Source organism: Heteronotia binoei, chromosome 15, assembly GCF_032191835.1.
Source record: "Heteronotia binoei isolate CCM8104 ecotype False Entrance Well chromosome 15, APGP_CSIRO_Hbin_v1, whole genome shotgun sequence".
Classification (NCBI taxonomy): Eukaryota; Metazoa; Chordata; class Lepidosauria; order Squamata; family Gekkonidae; genus Heteronotia; species Heteronotia binoei.
Window position 1 is genome coordinate 22,019,981 of NC_083237.1, and position 22,160 is coordinate 22,042,140.

General features: G+C 45.2%; 1 protein-coding gene across 1 annotated transcript in view; it reads left to right on the plus strand.

Moving 5' to 3' along the window:
* ITGAM (integrin subunit alpha M) overlaps positions 1–22,160 on the plus strand; it is a 50,272-nt gene that overhangs the window by 8,017 nt on the left and 20,095 nt on the right. The window contains exons 5-12 of the mRNA XM_060254974.1: positions 1,840–1,954; positions 6,628–6,758; positions 11,296–11,441; positions 14,746–14,896; positions 17,338–17,488; positions 18,698–18,771; positions 20,423–20,552; positions 22,017–22,159. Of these exons, the coding sequence (XP_060110957.1) occupies positions 1,840–1,954; positions 6,628–6,758; positions 11,296–11,441; positions 14,746–14,896; positions 17,338–17,488; positions 18,698–18,771; positions 20,423–20,552; positions 22,017–22,159 (1,041 nt within the window). The remainder of the gene's footprint in view (positions 1–1,839; positions 1,955–6,627; positions 6,759–11,295; positions 11,442–14,745; positions 14,897–17,337; positions 17,489–18,697; positions 18,772–20,422; positions 20,553–22,016; position 22,160) is intronic.

Below are 22,160 nucleotides of genomic sequence, written 5' to 3' on the forward strand. Positions count from 1 at the left end.
GCCGACAGGAAGTGACATTAGCCTATCACTTGTGAGGGCCCCCAACCACCCAGTAAGCCCCTGGATAGAAAGGATAGGAAGGAAGGAGATGATGAAGAGATCAAACTTTGGCTATAATGCCAGTGAAATGCTTTTGCAACTGGAACATAATTAGCACCCAACATTAAAAGCCAGTGGAATTGGAATTTTCCTTTTAGGCCCTGAACAGTGTGAATATCTCCCCAATGGACTCTTTCCCATCAGGACCCCATCTCTCTTCCTGACTCCTAAGGAATGCTTATCCTATCTTTGAGCAACAGATGTCAGCAAGGTTTTTTTTTTTTAAAGCATGAACGCACAGGAACGCAGTTCCAGCTGCCTTGGTGCCAGGGGATGTGGCCTAATATGCAAATATGTTCCTGCTGGGCTTTTTCTACAAAAAGCCCTGGATGTCAGGATTTACCTGAATAATTAGTGGGCGGGGAGTAGCGGATAAGAATTTCAGAGCAGAGAGAACAAGAAAAGATTCCTCACTAGCAGTTGCTCCGCCCCTGGGCTTCTGCTTTTGCTGGCTCAAGTGATCAGTTCCCCACAGGTGCATTTTGATCCACAGTTCCCTCCAATTTCCCTCAAAAAAACAAGATCCAGTAGCTGCAAGGGAAATTGCAGGGAGCTGCGGATCAAAATGCACCTATGCAGCAATTGGTGGGCAATTGAGTGCCAGTTTGGTGTAGTGGTTAAGTGTGCGGACTCTTTAGGGTTGCCAAGTCCAATTAAAGAAAAATCTGGGGACTTTGGGGGCGGAGCCAGGAGACTTTGGGGGTGGAGCCAGGAGACACTGGGGGTGGAGCCAGGAACAAGGGTGTGACAAGCATAATTGAACTCCAAGGGAGTTCTGGCCATCACATTTAAAGGGACAGCTCACCTTTTTAAATGCCTTTCTTCCATAGGAAATAATTAAGGATAGGGGCACCATCTTTTGGGGCTCATAGAATTGGACCCTCTGGTCCAATCGTTTTGAAACTTGGGGGGTATTTTGGGGAGAGGCACTAGATGCTATACTAAAAATCTGGTGCCTCTACCTCAAAAAATAGCCCCCCCAGAGCCCCCAATACCCACGGATCAATTCCCTATTATTCCCTATGGGAATCATTCTCCATAGGGAATAATAGAGTGCCCAGTAGACATTTCCCTCCCCCCCCCCACGCTTTCTAAAGGGAGGGGGGAGGGCCTCCATACCAGGGAATGCCCCTCCCTCTCTCTCACACACACACACACACACACAAATACTTACTTGGTCTTCTTCCGGAGAACTGTGCCTGCTGTGAAAACGAAAGCAAAGAAGGGAGGGGCCGTTCTCCGAAGCCCTTCCTGTTTCCTCCTTCCTGCCCAGCCTTAAAGGGACAGGGATTTTACAAACTGCTCAGGAGCTCTACAACAGGAGCTCTATAGGTATGTTCTCCCCCCCCACCCCCCCACCCCCCCGCTTCTCAATTTTTGAAGACCGGGAGATTAAGCTGGGAACCCAGAAGTCTCCCGCTAAAGCGGGGGGATTGGGAACCCTAGGACTCTTATCTGGGAGAACTGGGTTTGATTCCCCACTCCTCCACCTGCACCAGCTGGAATGGCCTTGGGTCAGCCATAGCTCTGGTAGAGGTTGTCCTTGAAAGGGCAGCTGCTGTGAGAGCCCTCTCAGCCCCACCCATCTCACAGGATGTCTGTTGTGGGGGAGGAAGATAAAGGAGATTGTGAGCCGCTCTGAGACTCTGAAATTCGGAATGGAGGGCAGGATATAATTCCAATATCATCATCATCATCATCACCCCTATCTGTTGCTAATCACCACCCCTGCTTCTACAGGCCTGTGGTCCCACTGTGCATCAGACCTGTGGGCAAAACACGTATCTCAAAAGCTATTGCTTTCTCCTGGACCAGAACCTGAGGGAGACCCAGCACTTCCCCAACACTCTGCCAGGTGAGACCAGGATGCAAAGGAGGAAAGAAATAGAAGCCACAGACCACCTATGGGCTTGGAAGAGGGGGCCTGGGATATGGGGAACATAGCGGCCTAACCTTTTGGGTGGGATGTAGGAAGCCTATGCTCGGCTGTCTTGAGGGGAAATCTTGGACTGGTTATACTTAGCACTGTATGTAAATAGACATGTGATACATTTTTTCCTGGCAGATTTTCCCCTAATTTAAAGACTAGCAGGCCTGGCGTGTCCATAAGGCAGCATTCAGTGACTGCCTGGGGTGCAGGCTTGGGAGAGGGCAGCAGTTTTGGCCCTCCCTCCCACCCGCTCGTGTGCACCTGTGTGCCTGAGTTGTGTGAAATACGCTACAAAGCGTCCGTGTCTATTCTTCCAGCACAGATGGGGTGCAGAGCCTCACTGGGTGGGCTGCTGCGCTTGTGCGCACACTCAGGCTCGTGCATGGGAGTGGGTGGGGGTGGAGCCTTACCTGGGGCGCTGGCTTTGTGCTGGCACCTTAGCGTCGCCACTGAACACTAGTGTAAAAAATTAACTTCTTTTCCCAATGTGGGAGTTGCAGCAATGCAATGGTGGAAGTTTCACCAATAGAAATTATTTCCAGCATGCAGCTGAATAAAATGCAGAAGCCCTGCTGGCTAAAATGGTAATAACTTCAAGGTCAGTGAATGTCTTCTTTCAGAACCATGATAAATGAAGGAAGATCCTTGGGCCTTGTTTAGACTTCATTTTTTACAAACAGATGAACATGCTGACTAGCTTAGAAACACAAACACGCAACTTTCAAATATGTCTTCCCCACCCCCTTGTAGACGGTACACATCTTGAAGTGATCTCTGTAGTCTGGAAATCAGTTGTAATTGCAGAACTCTGGGCCTCAGCTGGAGGTTGGCAACACTCTTGCCCTGCTCACAAACTTCCCAGTGGGTCGTGCCCTTATGCAAGTCTCACTGCGTTCATACTTCCCGTGTGTGCGCAAATGGGGTTCTTGAGCTTTTCACACCATCCTAATCCAGTGCATTCAGGAGAGAGTGATTTCAATAGGAAGTAGAGCTCTGCAAGTAGGCCATTGTCTGCCTACTTGCATTGAAAAGTCCACTACCCACATCATAGATCAAGATGTGCTTAAGGTGAATTACCAAAAACCTAATTTTTTGACTAATAATATGACTAGAGAGCAAATTTCTGAGCTTGAAGTGAAATCTGGGTTTACTTATGAGAAAAAAGTAAAATATTTAGGTATATATTTAACAGCGGATTTGAAAACTCTTCAGAGGGATAATTACGAAAACATTTTAAAGGAAATAAAAATAGACCTTGAGAGATGGTGTGACATGCAAATCTCATTATTAGGGAGAATTGCCTCGATCAAAATGAATATTTTGCCTAGAATTCTGTTTCTTTTTCAGATGATCCCAATTGTACTGCCAAAGACTTTCTTTCAACAACTAAATAAGATGGTAACAAAATTCATATGGCAGAACAAAAGACCTAGAATAAAGCTAAAAGTTTTACAGGATATTAAACTGAGAGGGGGCTTTGCGCTTCCAGATTGGCAGACTTATTATAAGGCTTGTGCTTTGACCTGGATAAGAGATTGGTTATTGTTAAAGAACAAAAGGCTCTTGGTACTGGAAGGTGCTGACTTAATAAGGGGTTGGCACTCGTACATATGATATCAAGCTCCTTTGAAAAATAGTATATTTTTAGGCACGAGATAAGAAAGTCATTATACAAAATTTGGATGGAAATTAAAACTCAAATATATAAATATACTCCTATTTGGCTTTCTCCGTTAGAAGCTTCGATCCACCCAAACTTATATGGCTGGGAAGAGCACCTATGAATTTCTATTAGACAATAAGGGTAACTTAAGCTTGGATGATAACTCAAAATTAGATTGGTGGATCAAATTACAGCTTAAATCGAGATTTCATTTTGATAAAGTATTGGGCTTTACAAAAAAACTGAATGAATTTGATTCTATAATTTGTGAGACAGATCGAAAACTTATCTCTAAGATTTATAGTTGGCTTTTGGAGTCTAAGATGCAAGATGAAGTGGTCAAAGAAGTTCGGATAAAGCGGTTACAAGATTTTGGATATAATATTGAATTGGCTGAATGAGGAAAAATTTTGAAGGAAAATTTGAAGTTAACTAAGTCTTCACTTTTTAAAGAAAACCTGTATAAGATGATTTATCGTTGGTACCTTACACCAGAGAAACTCTCTAAAGTTTATCCAAATGTCACCAACAAATGCTGGAAATGTAGGAAGGTTAAAGGATCTGTATATCATATATGGTGGCAGTGTGAGCTTGCTAAGAAATATTGGGCTCGAATATATTTATGGAGTCAGAAAATGTTAAAAACAAAAATCCCTCATTCTCCAGAATTGTATTTACTGAATGTATGTAAGGTACCCATTTCTAAAACAGAAAAAAACCTTCTGCTTCATATAGTGACCTTAGCCAGAATCTTATTTGCTAAATATTGGAAAACTCAACTGTTACTCGATAGAGAAGAATTTTTGCAAAAGCTGTTTGAAGCCGTGGAAATGGACTTTTTAGCTGCAAAATTGAGAGAAGGAAACTTAGAAGAATCCAGAAAAACTTGGAAACCAATATATGAATGGGCAAAGCAGTTGGGAATTGAGTTGATGGAATAAGTTTTATGTAATAGAAATGATTCATATGTTCCTTTATATGTTTGTATGTTTGTTTACTTTTATTTATTTGTTTTCTATTTTCTGTCAATTTGTTTTTATGTTTCTTAATAAAATATTTGAACCACTCCCCCCCCCCCCAAAAAAAGATGTACTGTTATGTTCACATGGTTCCTCCCAGCCATGGGCATTTCTCCTTGACCTGGATGGCCCAGGCTAGCTAGATCCCATCAGATCTCGGAAGCTAAATAGAGTTGGCCTTGGTTAGTATTTTGATGGGAAACCTCTATGGTGGTCCAGAGTTGCTATGAAGAGGTAGGCAATGGCAAACCCCTTCGGTTTGTAGGGTTGCCAGGTTCTTCCTGGCCACTGGCAGAGGATAGGAAGGGTAAAGTTGCAAAATCCAGGTTGAGAAACTCCTGGAGTTTTGGGGTAGAGCCTGAGGGAGGATGGACACCTCACTAGGGGACAATGCCTTAGAGTCTACCTTCCAAAGCATCCATTTTCTCCAGGGGAACTGATCTCTGTAATCTGGAGATGAGCTGTAATTCTGGGGGGTCTCCAGGGTCCACCTGGAGGCTGGCATCTCTTATCTTTTTGTCTTTTGCTTTGAAAACTGTTAGGCAAATTGCCCTAAAAATATGTTTTTGGGGAATTTGGAGTGGTGGGCAATCAGCCTTTTAGCGAGATCTAAAAACCTGTTTATACAGAAGGTGTCTGCTTTGAGAGTTACCCTCCCAGTAACGAGGCAAGATAGTCTAATAATCAATGGGGTGTTTTATTGAAGGAATAAGGGCAAACATACAAGGGTATAAAATCATACAACATACATGCAGGCCTAAGAAAACAGATATGAAATTGATAGAGGGGTAACACAAGGGTAAAAACATAGACAGGGTATACGACCTGATCCTGGTGGCTTAGGGTCCAGTCACAACTAGAAGATATAGACATGCACTGTGAAGTGCCATGCCTGATGCTCCTTACTTAGAGTAGGGAGGGAGGAACAATCCGGTTACATATTGCTCAGGCAGAGAGAGAGTGAGCATGGCTTTCTCTCTGGTTATATTATTTTTGGAAAGGAAAAGGTCTTCCCAAAAAGGAGCTGGCTTGTTGGTGGGCAGTATCTAGTCTATTCTGGGTACCTGATTGGATGCCCACCTCCAGCCAATGAGCAGATCTGACTCTGGTCACCTGAATGGATCTCCAGGTAATAATGGGACAGGGGGAGACTCCAAAGTGGCAGTTTGGGCAAGGCATGGGTGAAAGCAAGCGTGGAGGGGATTAAACAAGCTATCCAAACTTATCTAAAGATGACAATAGAGAGCCAAATTGGTACCTAAGGTGACACCCGATCTATACAAAGAACTTCTGGCTCTGGGGGAGACTGGTCTTCCTCTTCTTGCTCTTCTGGCTAGCACAGTCCTTTGTCTGAAGTTCCGTTTGACAAAGACTTGGGTGATCTGGCAGGATCCACGCCTAAGCTAAGCTTGATTGCCTTATGTAGATGTAACAGCTGTTGAGTACGTGAGCCTCTCGCTTCTCTGTCATGGAGTCTGGCACTGCAGGAAGATGGTCGCTGATGATGTTAGCCTACCAACATGGTTTTCATGGTCAAGGCGGGAAACTGCTTGCCCGGACAGTTCCTGGTGGCGCGACTTCTTCCACTGCATCGGCCGAGATGGTGCACGCGCAGAGTGGCTGGAAACTCATCTGTACTTCTGGCTAGCACTCTTCCAGAGATATAGAGTGCTGTTGTAATGCTGAGGCTGTTAGTATTCACATAAGTCTCTTATAAAATGATAGATAAAACCCATGTTTCACAGCAGATGTGTGTGAGTTGAATCTCCAGGCACCCTGGCAACCAAACGGGTGATTATGATGTCCGTATATAACTGAAATTAGGGGTCTCTTGCTCACAAAACCCTACAGGTTTATCATAAGTAATCTGCAACTGGACAGCACTTTCCACCACTAATAGGCATTTTGTCCTCTAGAATGTGCAAAACAAGCCAACGACATCGCTCTTCTGATAGATGGCTCGGGAAGCATTCAACCTGAGGACTTCAGACAGATGAAGACATTCATTTCTGAAATCATGAAACGCTTCCTCAGCTCCAACACACAGGTAAAGCTGTGGTGGAGAAGTCAAGTGGGTTATGGGATGAAGCAATCATGCGTGGGATCCATGGACTTGTTTCTGCTCAAGGGCCTCTGTCATGTGGAGAAGGTTCCTTGTGCTGGGGCATAGCAGCACCCCTAGCTCTATGCTTCTGAGGTCAAAAATTCCCAACTCTGAACCCTCAGAGCTGATGTAGATTTAAAAGCTCTGTGCTTATGGTCAGGAGCACAGCAAGATTATTCTGGTTATGACTTTTAAAGTCCCTTGTGAACTAGGACCCAAATATTTTAAGGACCATCCCCTTCCATATGTCCCTTTGCACCAAGTATGGTTGTCAGGCAGCCATCTGTTGGCTATCCCATCACTTAGAGTGGCCTGTTTGTCAGCCTGGGTCTTTTCCATTGTGATTCTATGGAATGGGTTCCCTGAAAAGGTGAGGGGAGTCGCCTTCCAGGAAATCTTTGGGAACCAGCGTTTGTTTAGTGTTTTAAGAGCAGCAGACTTTGAACTGGAGAATGGGTTTGATTCCTCACTCCTCCTCCTCCTCCACATGAAGCCAGCTGGGTGATCTTGGGTCAGTCACTGAACTCTTTCAGCTCCACCTATCTCACAAGGTGCCTGCTGTGGAAAGAGGAAGGCGATTGTAAGCTACTGTGAAACTACTTAAGGTAGAGAAAGGCAGGATATAAAAGTCAGCTCCTCTTCTTCCTCAAGGCCTGCTTGTTTGCATGGACTTCTGAGGGAGTTCAACGGCAGGCATCCTTTAAAGGGGGAGATTCAGGGTTGGCTATTTTATTTTTGGTTTTGCACTGAAAATATTTTTAATTTAGATTCAAATGGGATAGCCATGTTGATCTGAAGCCAGCAGAACAAAGTTTAAGTCCAGTGGCACCTTTAAGAACAACAAAGACTTGAATTCTGTTCTAATGTTTTAGCTACAATTGTAAGCTGCCTTGAATCACAAGGAAAGGTGGTATAGAAATTTTGTTATTAATTAACTATGGATACAAAGTACCCTGTCATGGAAACACCTTTTATGCACCAAGCTCTATTTGTGTGAAAACAGGAGAGAAGTTGTGCTATAGCAGCATCATAGAGATGCCCTGACTCCATTGAGCAATACAGCGCTGTAGCTAGGGTTGCCAAGTCCAATTCAAGAAACATCTGGGAACTTTGGGGGTGGAGCCAGGAGACTTTGGGGGTGGAGCCAGGAGACATTGGGGTGGAGCAAGGAACAAGGGTGTGACAAGCATAATTGAACTCCAAGGGAGTTCTGAACCTCACATTTAAAGGGACAGCACACCTTTTTAAATGCCTTTCTTCCATAGGAAATAATGAAGGTTAGGGGCACCATCTTTTAGGGTTCATAGAATTGGACCCCCTGGTCCAATTGTTTTGAAACTTGGGGGGTATTTTGGGGAGAGGCACTAGATGCTATACTAAAAATTTGGTGCCTTTACCTCAAAATATAGCCCCCCCAGAGCCCCCAATACCCACGGATCAATTCCCCTCTCATGGGAACACACAAGTCTCTCTTCCGCCCCCCTCTCCACGTGGCAAGATATGAAGACACTCTGCCTGCTTTAGTCGGTGGAGATGGGAGGCAGCTGGTCTGACGGGTAGAGCCCAAGCCCTTCCCCTACCTGGGCATCCAAGTGAGAAGAAAGAGACGGCGCCTCCCTCCCCACTTACTGTGCGGCAAAGCCTCTCCGCAATCAAACTGCACCTGGAAACGAAGCGGGTGGCTGAGTTGGCTCGGATTTTCCAGCACTGAAACTCCAAGCACAGACACCCGCGCCATGACAGATCTCACTCCCTTCTCGCACATCTAACAGCTCTAACGACACGGCAGTGATGCGGCCAATCACTGGGCAGCAATACGCGCGTCACCCCCAATCCTGACACTTTGCGCCTGAGATTACCCGCCCATTCCACAGGAGAGACCACGCCTCCACCCTTCCTCTACCAATCTGTTTTGCTCTTGTGGTCCCTGGCGGGAGCTTAATCTAAACAATCGTCGCTCGCCTACTCTTTCTTCCACCCACCTCTCTTTACTCTGCTTCCAATCAGCAGCGCGCCTTGCTCGTTCCCTTCAGCACGCTGAATCGTGGTTGGTCGGCTGGTACTTTCTGGATAGGCAAAGAGACCAATGTAAGCATTGGTGGACGCAAGGGAAACCATTTAGAAACCCTGAATGCAGCGGATTAAACCTGGGTAGTATAATAGTGCTACCTATGGGAATTGTTCTCCGCTTCACCTAGCTGCTCCTCCGAGATGGGCTCAGAAGGACCCGGACTTGCGGCTCGCCACGCTCCTTGGCGCCGTTTCCCCCCTCCCTCCACTTCCAGATTTTTGGAGAGTGGGGGAAGAGGCTGCAAATTCTGGGGTCCCCCGCCAGGGCGGGAGGGTTGGGAAGCCTAGCTGTAGCGTTCACATTAGAATATTTTTTATAAAGAGGTCAGAGGAAGATTGCACTGCAAAAAAGAGCAGGGTGAAAAAAGCAGCAGTGTAGGAAGCACTAAGGACATTTTAAACAGTACACCACAGCAATTCAGAAGTGCAACAAATTGGTTGAAAATGTGTGCGGGGAGAAGCAGTTTCCCTCAAAAGTTGTTTAGCCATGCTTTACTAACCCCAACGCAAGAGGCTTTGTATGAACACATAAATAAGTTCCACTAGCAGCTGGTTACTAATAAGGGTTTGTCTGATATGACAGGAAAAATCCATTAGCAATTAGTTACTAAAACAAAATACAAAGGCAGTTCGAAAGGGGGCAATGTTTTAGCTTTGTTAAGTAAACTAATCCAAAAACTCTAGCCAGGGAGTGGTGGGAGGGGAAAATGTACTAGACTTTGTAGTCCTGAAATCTTGATAAAGCCAATCTGAAATACATCTTTTGTCCAGATTATTTATTCAGAATATTTCTATGCTGTCTCTTCAGAGTCCTGCTCAAGAGAGCTTACAATTAAAAGATAATTTTGTCCAGGGCATATTCTGCTGGAGAAAATATATATGTTAGGTTTTGACTTATAGTTTTTGTAGGGTGGTGTGGTTTTGTTTTTTAAAAATCCATTCTAGTGTTTCAGGCTTGGAAATAAATTGGCAGAGCCTTGTGAAATCTGAGGGTGGGGGAATTAAGTGCAATTTTCAGTGGTTGGTTGGATGGGTTTTTAGGACAAGAGAGGATTGACCTTTTCACTTATGGGAAAGTTATTAGAGGCCTGCTGTCCTGAAACAAGCTGAGATGAGCCCCAACATTGTGGGTAGGCCCATGGCCAGCACGTGGGAGTAGGTGAGGTGGGTGGCCGCCTTGGGCGCCCCCTCGCCTACAGGGCACCTTCAGGCACCCCCTCCCACCACTCTGCTGCTCTTGCTTCCTAGGTTGCAGACCCTAGAAGCTGAGAGCAGCGGGACTGCGCGCCAGTGTGTGCTCTCCTCCAAGCCTAGCTTCCCAGCTGGACTCAGAGGAGAGTGGCCTCACTCTGAGGCTGCCTCCTCTTGCAGGGGAGGCAGCTGAGAGCGAGGTTGCGCTGCCTCTTTTGTCTGCTTGGGACCTGGGTGGACGAAGGAGGTGGTGCAGATTCGCTCCCAGCTGCCTTCCCTGAAACGGGAGTCATCGGAGTGAGGCACAGCAGCCCCGCTGCCCCTTTCACCTGCCTGGGAGCTGGGCAAATGAAAGAGGTGGCGCAGCCTCACTCTGACCTCTGGGGGGGTGCAAGTGTGGGGGCAGCCTGGGATGGCAAAAAAACCAGCACTGCCCCTGGGTAGCCCTGCATAGCTGCTCGACTCAGACCCAGCCGATAGAGCTGCCAACCTTCAGAAGGGCCCTGAAGAGCCACGATACAGAGATCCTCAATGCAGAGGTCAGTTCTCCTGGAGGAAATGGCTACTTTGGAGTCCACGCTCTGTGGCATCACATCCCTGCTGAGGTCCCTTTGCTCTCCAAGCCCCACTCTCTCGAGGCTCCACCCCCAGAATATCTAGGAATTTCCCAATGGACTTGGCAAGCCTACAGGCATCAATGTGGCAGGAAGCTTCAGGCAAGCCTGTGGCTATCATTCTCTTTGCCTATGGCCAAGTCCCAGCTGAATGGCCAAAGGGCCATTTCTGCATCTCAATTCACCACCACCCCTTTCAGAACCTTACCCTTTGCCTCTCCCCAGGACTAGCGGGATGCATTAATTCAAAAATATACAATAGAAGTAGACTTGCCCAATATGCCTGGGTAAGATGAGCAGCTGACCAGGGGAACTTACCCAGCTTCCTATATTCAGAAGGATCACATATGTTGTGATCACACACACAAAATAATGCACTTTCAATCCACTTTCAATGCACTTTCCAACTGGATTTTGCCAGTTCAGACAGTAAAATCCAGTTTGAAAGTGGATTGAAAGTACGTTATTTTGTATGTGTGAGATCACAGCCCTAATAACATTAACATAATTAATGAGATACGTGAAAACAATGTCAATAATCAGCACTGTAAAAACACCCTGTAGTTATGACAATTGATGTAAATTCTTTCTCCCACTGGTTTCAGTTTGCCTTGGCCCAGTATTCAAACCACTATCAGGAGCACTTCACCTTCGGCGAGTTCCAGAACAACCGAAATCCTGATGCTCTTGTTAGACATGTTGCACAGCTGTCCGGAGGAACTTACACAGCTACCTATATCCAGAAGGTGGTGTAAGTATTTCCTCTTTGATCAGGCAATGCAAAAAGATATTCTGTACAGGTTAGGGTTGCCAGCCATTGGGTGGCAACTGGCAGATGTGGGGGGGGGCATCAGGAGCACAACCATAGCAGTGATTAGAGATGTAAAATTTCCGGAAATTTTGAAGCTTGGGGGAAAAAAAACAGGTTTTTTCCCGGAAAAAATTGGAAATTTTGGGAAAAATTGAAAAAAAAAGCAACATTAGTGCTTTTTCTTTTTTCTTTTCTAGATTGAAAGTCATTCTATTACTTTAGGAACATAAAATATGACTATGGACAATTTTACTTGGCATGAAATTATCGCAGCTAGCATATTAAAATATAGTGTATTCAAACAATTATTACAAACAGAATTTACTTTTTAGATAATATTTATTTGTAATAGTAACAAATGGAGCAACAATCTCCTGAACTGTTTACTAGTTTATGTGGAACAGACAAAAAAACCTCCACAAAACAATTTTTAAAAATCCAGAAGCAACAATTATTCATATTTCCTCTCCACGGTACTAAATAAAAATAAAAAACTCATTCTCATAAAAAGAATTGAAGAGGGGGGAAGTGTATAGAAGGGAGTGTAGGACTAAGTTTCAATGAATGGGCACGACCTAGGACTTGCTTGTCCTCAGTGCACAGAAATTAGAATAATCTGACACCATACATTTTTTAGAAAGGATTTGGAAAATATTTGAACTCCTTGTCTTAAAATATTTTATTCATTATGTTAAAAAAAAACATTCCATAGTCATTTTTTTCTTTTCTTTTCAATTTTTCGGGGAAAAAACGTGTTTTTTTTCTGAATTTTTTTCTTTGTTTTTTTCCGGGCCTTCACATCTCTAGCAGTGATTGATGGGAGCTAGGAGCAGGAGATTTCCCACCCATAGAAGGTACATGGCATCCCTAGTACAAGTAGGCCTTGAATTCAGCAGGAGAACATAAGAACATAAGAGAAGCCATGTTGGATCAGGCCAATGGCCCATCTAGTCCAACACACAGTGGCCAAAAAAACCCCAGGTGCCATCAGGAGGTCCACTAGTGGGGCCAGGACACTAGAAGCCTTCCCACTGTGCCCCCCCCCCCAAGCACCAAGAATACAGAGCATCACTGCCCCAGACAGAGTCCCAACAATACGCTATGACTAATAGCCACTGATGGACCTCTGCTCCATATGCTTATCCAATCCCCTCTTGGAGCTCACAGGAGCAAACCTCCTGAACCTTTCTGATGGCCCCTCCTCCTCCCCCCAACCTACCTTGTCCTTTGAATAGTAGGTGCAACTGCATAATGATCTCTAGATTAGGAGAGCGGGCAGCCAGCCAGCCACCAGGAGCTTTGCCACACCCCCATTAACTCCTGGAGAAGCCCATGCCACCCTTTCCCCATTTCTTATGTGATTTTGGGTGGCAGGCAGCTTATGGCCAAGGAGAGCCCCAATGAGAGAGACCTGCTTGGGTTGACTGGATCTCTAGCCAGCCCAAGCAGGCCTTGCTCGCCCGGGGCTCTCCATTCTTGCATCGGGTTGCTTTTGGCAGGTGGTGGTGGTGGTGGCGGCATATGTTAATGAGCTCCACTACTTATTTTTCTACAAAACAACCCCTGAATACAGAGACCTGGATTTGCTGTCATCTGGATGGCCCATATCAAGGCTATAAGCTTTCATTTGCACGTGAAAGCATATACTCAGAATTAAACTTTGTTGGTCTCAAAGGTGCCACTGGACTTCAGACCAACATAGCTGCCCAGCTGAAACTAGTACTAGGTAGACTCTGCCCAGAAACTCACAGTTACTTCTGGCTGGTCACTAGGGTGTCAGCTGCAAGTTGGAAACCACCTGGAGATTTTTGGGGAGAAGATAAAGGAGGGAGTGGTTAGGAAGGGGTGGGACTTCAGTGGGGTATACTATCCCAGAACCCACTTTCTAAAGCAGCCATTTTCTCCCAGATATCTGTTGCCTGGAGATCGGTTGTAATCCCAGAAGATCTCCAGCCACTACCTGGAGTTTGGTAATTCTAGGACTAACATGCCTTGCAGTGTTGTTTAGGAGATAATGAAATGTCCACCTCCCAGGACTTGGAAAGAAGGATGGGATAAAAATGTGATTGACTGTACCAGGGGTCATTTGTAGAAAAAGAGGTGCTGGAGCTCATTAGCATAACTCATTTGCATATGCCACACACCCGTGACATCTCTGGAAGGTGCTATATCAGCTCAGCATCTACCTTAAAATGCTTCTTGAATTATAATTGTCATAATAAAACCTTACTCCCTCCATACCTTTTAAAATTATTTTCTCCTGTGTTGCCACAGTGGCATGATGAAGATTTCCATCTGTCTGATTTACATGTTTTGGTTATTCTCCCATTTTTTGTGTGGAAAAATATTAGAAAGTTTGTCAAATCTTACAGTTCAGCAAAATTCTCGCAGCAGGGGGTTTGAACAGTGGAGTCCAGAAGCAAATATTGGGGGAGGGGGTGTTTAAGAAAGAAAGAGCAAAATAAAATTTAGAGGTTCTGGAGCTCTGTTCCTGTGAGCTTCTGACCAAAATGAGGCCTGAACTGTACAGAGAATTAATGAACCACAGGGCTTTTTTTGAGCAGGAACGCAGTTCCGGCTGGCTTGGCACCAGGGTGTGTGGCTTAATATGCAAATGAGTTCATGCTGGGCCTTTTCTTTTAAAAGCCCTATATGAAACAATGGTGCCATCAGGGGATGTGGCCTAATATGCAAATGAGTTCTGGCTGGGCTTTTTCTACCAAAAAAGCCCTGATGGAACCACATCAAATATGACTTGTATATTTGCATGTTTTTGGAATAAATTTGTGTAGCACATGAAGCTGTAACCTGCAGTCAGATTATTGCATTCTTACATTCTCATAAACAATAGCTTTTGAATTACAATAAAAATTTCAACAACTTCTATGTTAATAGGAATGTTCAGTAAAGTTCATGAATCAGGCAAACTTGCTATTCAAATACACAAAACCGATGGTTACCAAAGACTTCAGACTTAAAACTCATTCAGCAGTAAATCAAAGGCTCACCATAGCAATTAAACTAGTTGGAGTGGAGCAACTGTCTTTTGCATTTAATAAGTGTGGTATTTATTCGCGTTTAAGAATTTAAATACAATTAATAATTCTTTTTGGTGCTTTCTCTGTTTAAAGCTTTCGATTTTCTGTTTATCTGCTTTAATTTTTATGTAATTTGTTTTTAAAAATCAATAAACTATTTGGCATTTTTTAAAAAAGGAACTGAGACCCACGTTTTCTTTCCCTAGGCGGGAGGTCTTTCAGCCACACAAAGGATCCCGCCCAGGAGCTACCAAGATTTTGATTGTGATAACAGATGGACAAAAAACAGATAACCTGCAATACAGCAACGTGATACCAGAGGCTGAGAGAGCGGGCATAATCCGCTATGCAATTGGGGTAAGGAAACTAACCAAGAAACCTGAGGGATGTCTGCACATTCTTCCCTGAATTCCCTGCCCCCGTCTTGGGGGTTCTGAATCACCTCATCTTGTTTCCAGAATGGAACCAAAATTTGAAGCATGGACATTCATAAAGCACTGCAAACCAGCAATCAATGGAGTCATATGTTTGATTGCACCTACATTTTTTTTGGGTGTGATTTTACCAATGCTGCTTTGCTAAATAGCACATAAAAGCTGTGATTGTACTTACTACTATATTGCGATTCTTTTGATGTGGTGTTTAACCAGTGCCCGAGAATGCCAGTTCACATCAGTAAAATAATGCCTGAAAATAATCTTTATGCAGTCACACAATTATATGTGCAGTCACATCCAAGATTATTTTGTTGGAGTGTGTTAGCAGTACACAAAAAGAACAGCAGTGATATTCATCCCCCAGAAGTTCTCAAAACAGTCATTGGCATATTTCAGTGCAATTCTAAACATGCCTATTCAGAATCCTACTGAACTTAACTCTGTTAAATGGGGTTTACCTTCAAGAAAGTGTTCGCAGGAGGGGCACTAGTTCTGTGCTATCAGTGTACTTGAGGTTCAAAAACATGTAGAACTGTAAGCCATATGCTGCTGAACAAGGACTCACAATCCGGATATGACCAGATTCAATTATTATTTTTTAATCTGGGCTTTTTTAAAACTGAGGAAAGGATGAGAACCTTGGCTGTTTGCTGCAGAAGGTGTGTGACTTCATTAACCCACTCTCTCCCAGATGACATTCCTTTAGGCCCCTTGCCCAGCCACTGTACTTTCCCTGGCTCTTGGTTTACACATGGGACTGAGCACCTAAGATGCCCAAGGGGCCAAATTCAAACAACACAGAGTGGGGAAGAAGGGGTTAAACATAAGAACATAAGAAGAGCCCTGCTGGATCAGACCAATGGTCCATCTAATCCAGCATTCTGTCTCCCACAGTGGCCAACCAGTTCTTCTGGAGGGTCAACAACAGGACATAGAGGCTGAGGCCTTCCCTTGAAGTAGCTACCTGGCTCTAGGATTCAGAGGCTAACTGTCTTTGAGTGTGGAGGTTCCCCTCAGTCACCATAGCTAGCAGCCACCGATAAACCTGTCCTCTAATTCCCTTTGCTTGGAGGTGTGATTGTATCTCAAATGCAAATCTGCATAGCAGAACCATGACATCAGAGCAGAGGAGAACAGACCATTCTTAGCTGCCCATTTCTCCTCTTCAATTTGCCCCTTAAGGAGCTTTTAACTTTTAAATAGTAACAAACAAAAAGAAGCTTCGTCAGGGCTTCTAACAAAGAGCACTCATGATTTCAGTTTCAAAATTTATGTTGTTAGGGTTGCCAACTCCCAGCTGGAGGTTTGGGGATGGAGCCTGGGGGAGAGCAGAGTTTGGGGAGGAAAGAGGAAAGAGAGCTCACCAGGGATGTGATGCCAGCTTCCACCCTCTGAAGCTGCCCTTTCCTCCAGGGGAACTGATCTCTGTAGTATATGATGGATTATACTGGTAGTAGAGTGCGCAAAGCCTCATAAGCACAGCAGAGCCATCTGGACATGTGTGCCCAAGCAAGGGCCAAGTGGCACAGAGACCTTTTTATACCTGCAAATGAACAAGAGTTCTTATATTTAAGGAACTATATTCTAGATAGGAAAGTGGATAGAGAGATTACCTAATCTAAACTAATTTGCTAGATGCATGGAGATCTGTTGCCAGGATGGAGAGCCAAGGCATTGTATGTGGAGACAGTGAGTTAGGACTGAAGGAAACAAACTTTCCCTAAGTGTAGCAATCTACACTTCAAAGGGATAGCATCAGAGAGAGAAGGAAAGGATATTTATAATCCTAGCCTCTCTCTCTAACTCTCTTGTCTTCCTCTGTAGCAGGGGTGGCCAAACTTGCTTAATGTAAGAGCTTCATAGAATAAATGTCCAATGTTTGAGAGCCACAAGATATGAACATCAGATGTTTGAGAGCTGACAGACAAGGAAGGAAGGCAGGAAAATGGATGGGGGAGGGAGGGGGAGGTAGAAAGAAAGCAACTTTAACTTTAACTGCATTCCGCAAGCCACTGGCTGGCTTGGGGAAGTGATTTAAAGAGAAAAGCCTTCTCCAAGCTGGCCAATGGGGCAGTGGGGGCTTCAAGAGCCACACAATATGTGTGAAAGAGCCACATGTGGCTTCTGAGCCACAGTTTGGCCACCTGCGCGCTGTAGACTGAGGCAAGATACAGTGCAAATAGTCCTTCACTTCCAACAGTCTAGAAAGCAGCTATAATTCTCTGTAAACACCAGGCCCCAACTGGAGGTTGGCAACAGGCTGGGATAGTGTTTAAACCCTTGGCTTTGTTTTGCTCTGATACTTTTCATTCTTTGGCTGAAGCCCCCCACCCTTTGTCGTTTCCTCCTCACTCTGCCCAGGTTGGAAGCGCATTCAGTGTGGGTGCTGCCAGGCAAGAGCTCAACGACATTGCCTCCAGGCCCAGCTCAGAGCACGTCTTCCCAGTCAGCAACTTTAACGCCCTCAAGGACATCGAGAACAAACTTCAGGATAAAATTTTCGCCATCGAAGGTACCAAATCTAGCTGGATCTAAACCTGGAGCAACATCCAGCCTGCATTTTACAGACCACCAAAGTAAAGGAGAGGATCCACACATGCAGGACACCAGGTTGTGGTTCCTGACATGACAGTTGTCATGGGGGTTCTTTTCATGTCATGTCGTGGCCTGCCACTCTTCTGCAGACAGAGATGGGGAAGGAGAGCAAATATAAAGTCTCTCTCTCTCTCTCTCCCCCCTTCCAAGTATCATCTGATTTGGGCTACTATCCACCTCCTTACAGGTTTCCTTAACTTGCCATTTTCTTCCACTTTGGGAATGATTTGTGTGGAGGGAGGGATCCATAAGGAAGATACGTTGGGAATGAAAACCTGTGTTTCTGTAGATGTTTAAAAATGGTCAAGTTAGGCTTCCTCACAGTACTATGATTTATTCTGCATTTTGTAATTATCCTGGGTCCAGCAGGTTTGATTTCCAACAGAGATTCTGTAGCACAGGACAGAAATTAATTAAATAAATACAAATTGTACTCCATGTCAAAAGAAACTGGAGCTCAGTCCAATTCTGCCTTCTGTCATCTCCAATAAAGAGTGGAACCCATCCTCTAGCTTGCTGCTTAATGAGCTTGAAAACTGTAAAGCAAGCCTTCACCCACCCATTCACCCTGTTAGCGCTGTCCAACATAGGAAAACAGTCTTCATCAGTCAACTCTCTGGGTTCCCCAGGAGTCTCACTAAGCAATCCTATGCAGGTCTACTTGAGTGTAAGTCCCATTTTATTCAATGGAGCTTACTCCCAGGAAAGTGTTTTCAGGATTGCAAAGGGCTTAGTCTCCAGGGAGAGAAATAAAATCTGACAGTCAGGAGCAAGAATAAAAGCAGCAAGCTGGTTTCCTCTTGTCCTGAGAGCTTGTGCTCTCCCAGGGTCAGTTCCAGATGTTGGGGGGGCAAGGCAGATTGCTTGCAAGCAAGTGGTTGGGGGAAGGGTCCGTGGGCATCCAGGGACATGCCTGGTCAGTGGCACTGGGCCCACCAGGAGCTCTAAGCCCTGGCAGCTGCCCCACTTCAGGGAATGTTGACACCAGCCCTGGACCCATCCATCTGGATTCGCTGTTGGGCTGCTTAGCACAGCCGGTTGCTTCTTTGTGCCCCCACCAGGTACCACTCACCTCCAGAGCCTTGGACCTTTGACAGTCTCTTTCCTACCACTCTCCTCCTTGCAGGTACAATGTTCCAAAGCAGTAGTTCCTTTCAGCTGGAGATGTCCCAGGAAGGACTCAGCGCCTTGGTGACCCCTGTAAGTGCTTCCTGCTCTCAAGCTACCTATTTGACAGCCTGATACCTCTTGGTTGCTCCCACCCCAGCCCAACAAGCTAGATTTGGATGAATAAGTGTAGATGAGACAAGACCGCCCCCCCAGGTTCCAATCTCAATGATGTTTCTCAAAGGATGGCTGTATCAATGACAGAATGGACTTCCATCACACAAATTGGCAAAGGGGCTTTGGTGTATGAATTGCTTTGTGGGGAAAATTGACATTGAATCCCTTTGAAGTTTGTATAGGGAATGGAGACTGCCGCATGACTTGACCAGGCCAATTCAAGGTTGAGAGGGATCCCCCCAGGCCCACTTTGTCTTCCCACAATTCCCGTATAATGTTAAGAATATAAGAGATGCCAGGGCTTATTTTGTAGCAGGAACTCCTTTGCCTTTTAGGCCACACATCCCTGATGTAGCCAATCCTCCTGGAGCTCACAGGGCTCTTAGTACAGGGCCTATTGTCAATGTTCCCTCTAAGCTGCAGAGTCCTGTGAGCAAAAATCCTACTTTTGAGCTACTGGTATTAAAGTGGTGAGCTACTGCATAAACTATTGTGGTCATCCTTCCTGAGTTAAGACAAAAATGTGTGAGCTGGCTCATGCTAACTCAGCTTAGAGGGAACTCTGCCTACTGTAAGCTCCAGGAGGACTGGCTACATCAGAGGGGTGTGGCCTAATATGCAAAGGAGTTCCTGCTACAAAAAAAAGCCCTGAGAGAAGCCCTGCTGGCTGAGACCAAGTGGTCCACCCAGTCCAGCATCCTGTCTCACACAATGATCAAGCAGTTATCCTGGAGGGTGAGCAACAGGGCATAGAGGCCGAGGCCTTCCCTTGACATTGAAGAAAGCCAGTTTGGTGTAGTGGTTAAGTGTGCAGACTGTTATCTGGGAGAACCGGGTTTGATTCCCCACTCCTCCACTTGCAGCTGCTGGAATGGCCTTGGGTCAGCCATAGTTCTCGCAGGAGTTGTCCTTGAAAGGGCAGCTTCTGGGAGAGCTCTCTCAGCCCCACCCACCTCACAGGGTGTCTGTTGTGGGGGGAGAAGATAAAGGAGATTGTAAGCTGCTCTGAGACTCTGATTCAGAGAGAAGGGCGGGGTATAAATCTGCAATCCTTCTTCTTCTTCCTGCCATTGGGATTCAAAGTTTTACTACCTCAGGATAAGGAGGTGCCTTTTTGTCATCTTGCCCATTGATAGACCTAGCCTCTATAAATCTAATATTATTTCCATCTTTCCTTCCATCTATATCATATTATTTCCTTCTTTGGCATGAACTTGGTGGAGTCTCTGCCATAATACCCGTAGTTCTCAAGTTTGAGACCTAGGGATGGATTGAGTCTATGCTTAACGCTAAAATGAAGTAGTGATATACTGGAGCTACTGGGATAGACTAGGAAGAAATCTTCATAAATGTATTTGGAAATAGTAGCTGAGATATCTCCAAATACTGTTAGAGTATGGGGGGGTGCTTGTCCCCCAAATAGGAAGTTACCAAATGTCACAGTTAGGGGGGCTTTGCCATTAGCTGCAACTTATATTTGGGATCCTCCCCCACCCCCACAAACTCCCACCTTAGTTCATGTGATCTCCTTCACTGGCGCTCTTTCCACCTCTTGTGATGGTTCTAGGATGGCTTTGTGTTGGGGGCCGTGGGAGCCTACGACTGGTCCGGAGGCCTTTTCCTATATGGCAGTGGTGCAGATCCAGACTTTATCAATGTGACCAGCTCCACTGAGGACATGAATGATGCTTATCTTGGTAAGAGTCCAAAAGCAACTCTCTCTGTACCCCTCCCCCCTGTGTGTCTGATTGCTGTGTCAGAACTGCTGGGAGCATTTTCCATTTCTTTGACTAGCGGGAACCTCAGAGAAGCCATTCAGAATCAATTTCCTTTGGATGAGATGGTATTGCAGACTTTTGGCCTCTCGGGTTGTTCACAAAATACAGACTGTGCAGGCTGTGTGGTTGGAGGGCAGAAGAAGCGCACAGCCCACACTGTCTTCACGGCAATGTTATTGTTGGCATCTTCCCAGAGCCTAAACTGTCGCTTTTTCTATTCTGTTCTGCACCAAATGAGATTGAGTAACCTGATGGATGGGTGCGGCTTGCACATCTCCATGCCCTCCTCATCAACAACCAAAGTGTAACGCAGGGTGCCAGGATACACAGGTGTGGGAAAGAACCAGAGTATTCTTTCCACGTGAGCATCCCAGGTTTAGAAAAGATCACAGGAAAGCTGAGGAGAAGCCAAAAGGTACACAAGAGTACCATGGTACTGTGTGGAAGCATTTAAAAAAAACAACAACCTTGCTTCTCATCAACAGCAAAACTGAAGTGAATCTCCAGTGTGGGAGTGACATTTATAAAACTGTAAGCTGACTACTTCCCTTAAGGTTGCCAGGCCTGGGTTGGAAAATACCTGGAGACTGGGGGGGTGGATCCAGGAGAGGGCGGAGTTTGGGGAGGGGAAGGGAGGGGCTTCAGCATGATTTAATGCCGCAGAGTCCACCCTTCAAAGCAGCCATTTTCTCCAGGGGCAAACATACAAAGAACAAACACTGTACTATACAAGCTACAATGTTGAGTAACTTTATGAGTCATATAAATCTGTTGTATGTATTACATTGTAAGTACAACTTTACAAAGAGGGTCATCCACAACATTACAAGAAAGGTCAGTCCCTGTGAGCATCCAGATATAAGCTCCTTTCGTCGTGTCCAAAGATTTCCTCAGGAGTAGTCCTGTTTCCTTCAAGGGTTATCAGCACTTTTTACAGTTCATTATTAATGTTTTCTAATGCTTTCTGCAGCATCTTTCCTTTCTTCAAAAATTCTCTTTCTGGAATAAACCATGATAATTTTGAGATATAACACAAAACTGAATGAAAAAAGGATAAATCTTAGTAATTTTAATTTATTGTAATAAAAAACTTACCTCTCAGCACACTTAAGTGTTTATATTTATAGTGAGAGCAGTGCTCTCAGCAATGTTTATAATAAAAGCAAGCCGTTCCTTTGGATGGCAAAAAAAAGCTCTCTTTTTTGGAGCAGTCAGTTTTAAACCTCTTTTCTTACCAGGGGAGCTGATGTCTACCAGTGGGAGATCAGCTGTAAAAGCAGGCGATCCCAGGCTCCACCAGGAGGCTGGTAACCCTAATTTCCGTGCTAGAGGTAGCCATGCTTTTTCTCCCCAGCTCTGCGACTGTCTTTTTGTCCTTCCAAGGTTATTCAGTGCAGATGGTCCAGCTGAGCAGAGGGCGCAGCTACGTGGTGGGGGCCCCTCGTTATATGCATGCCGGCCGGGTCATCCTGTTCAGCCAAGAACACGGGCAGTGGCAGCGGAAGTCAGAACTTTCTTTGAAACAGG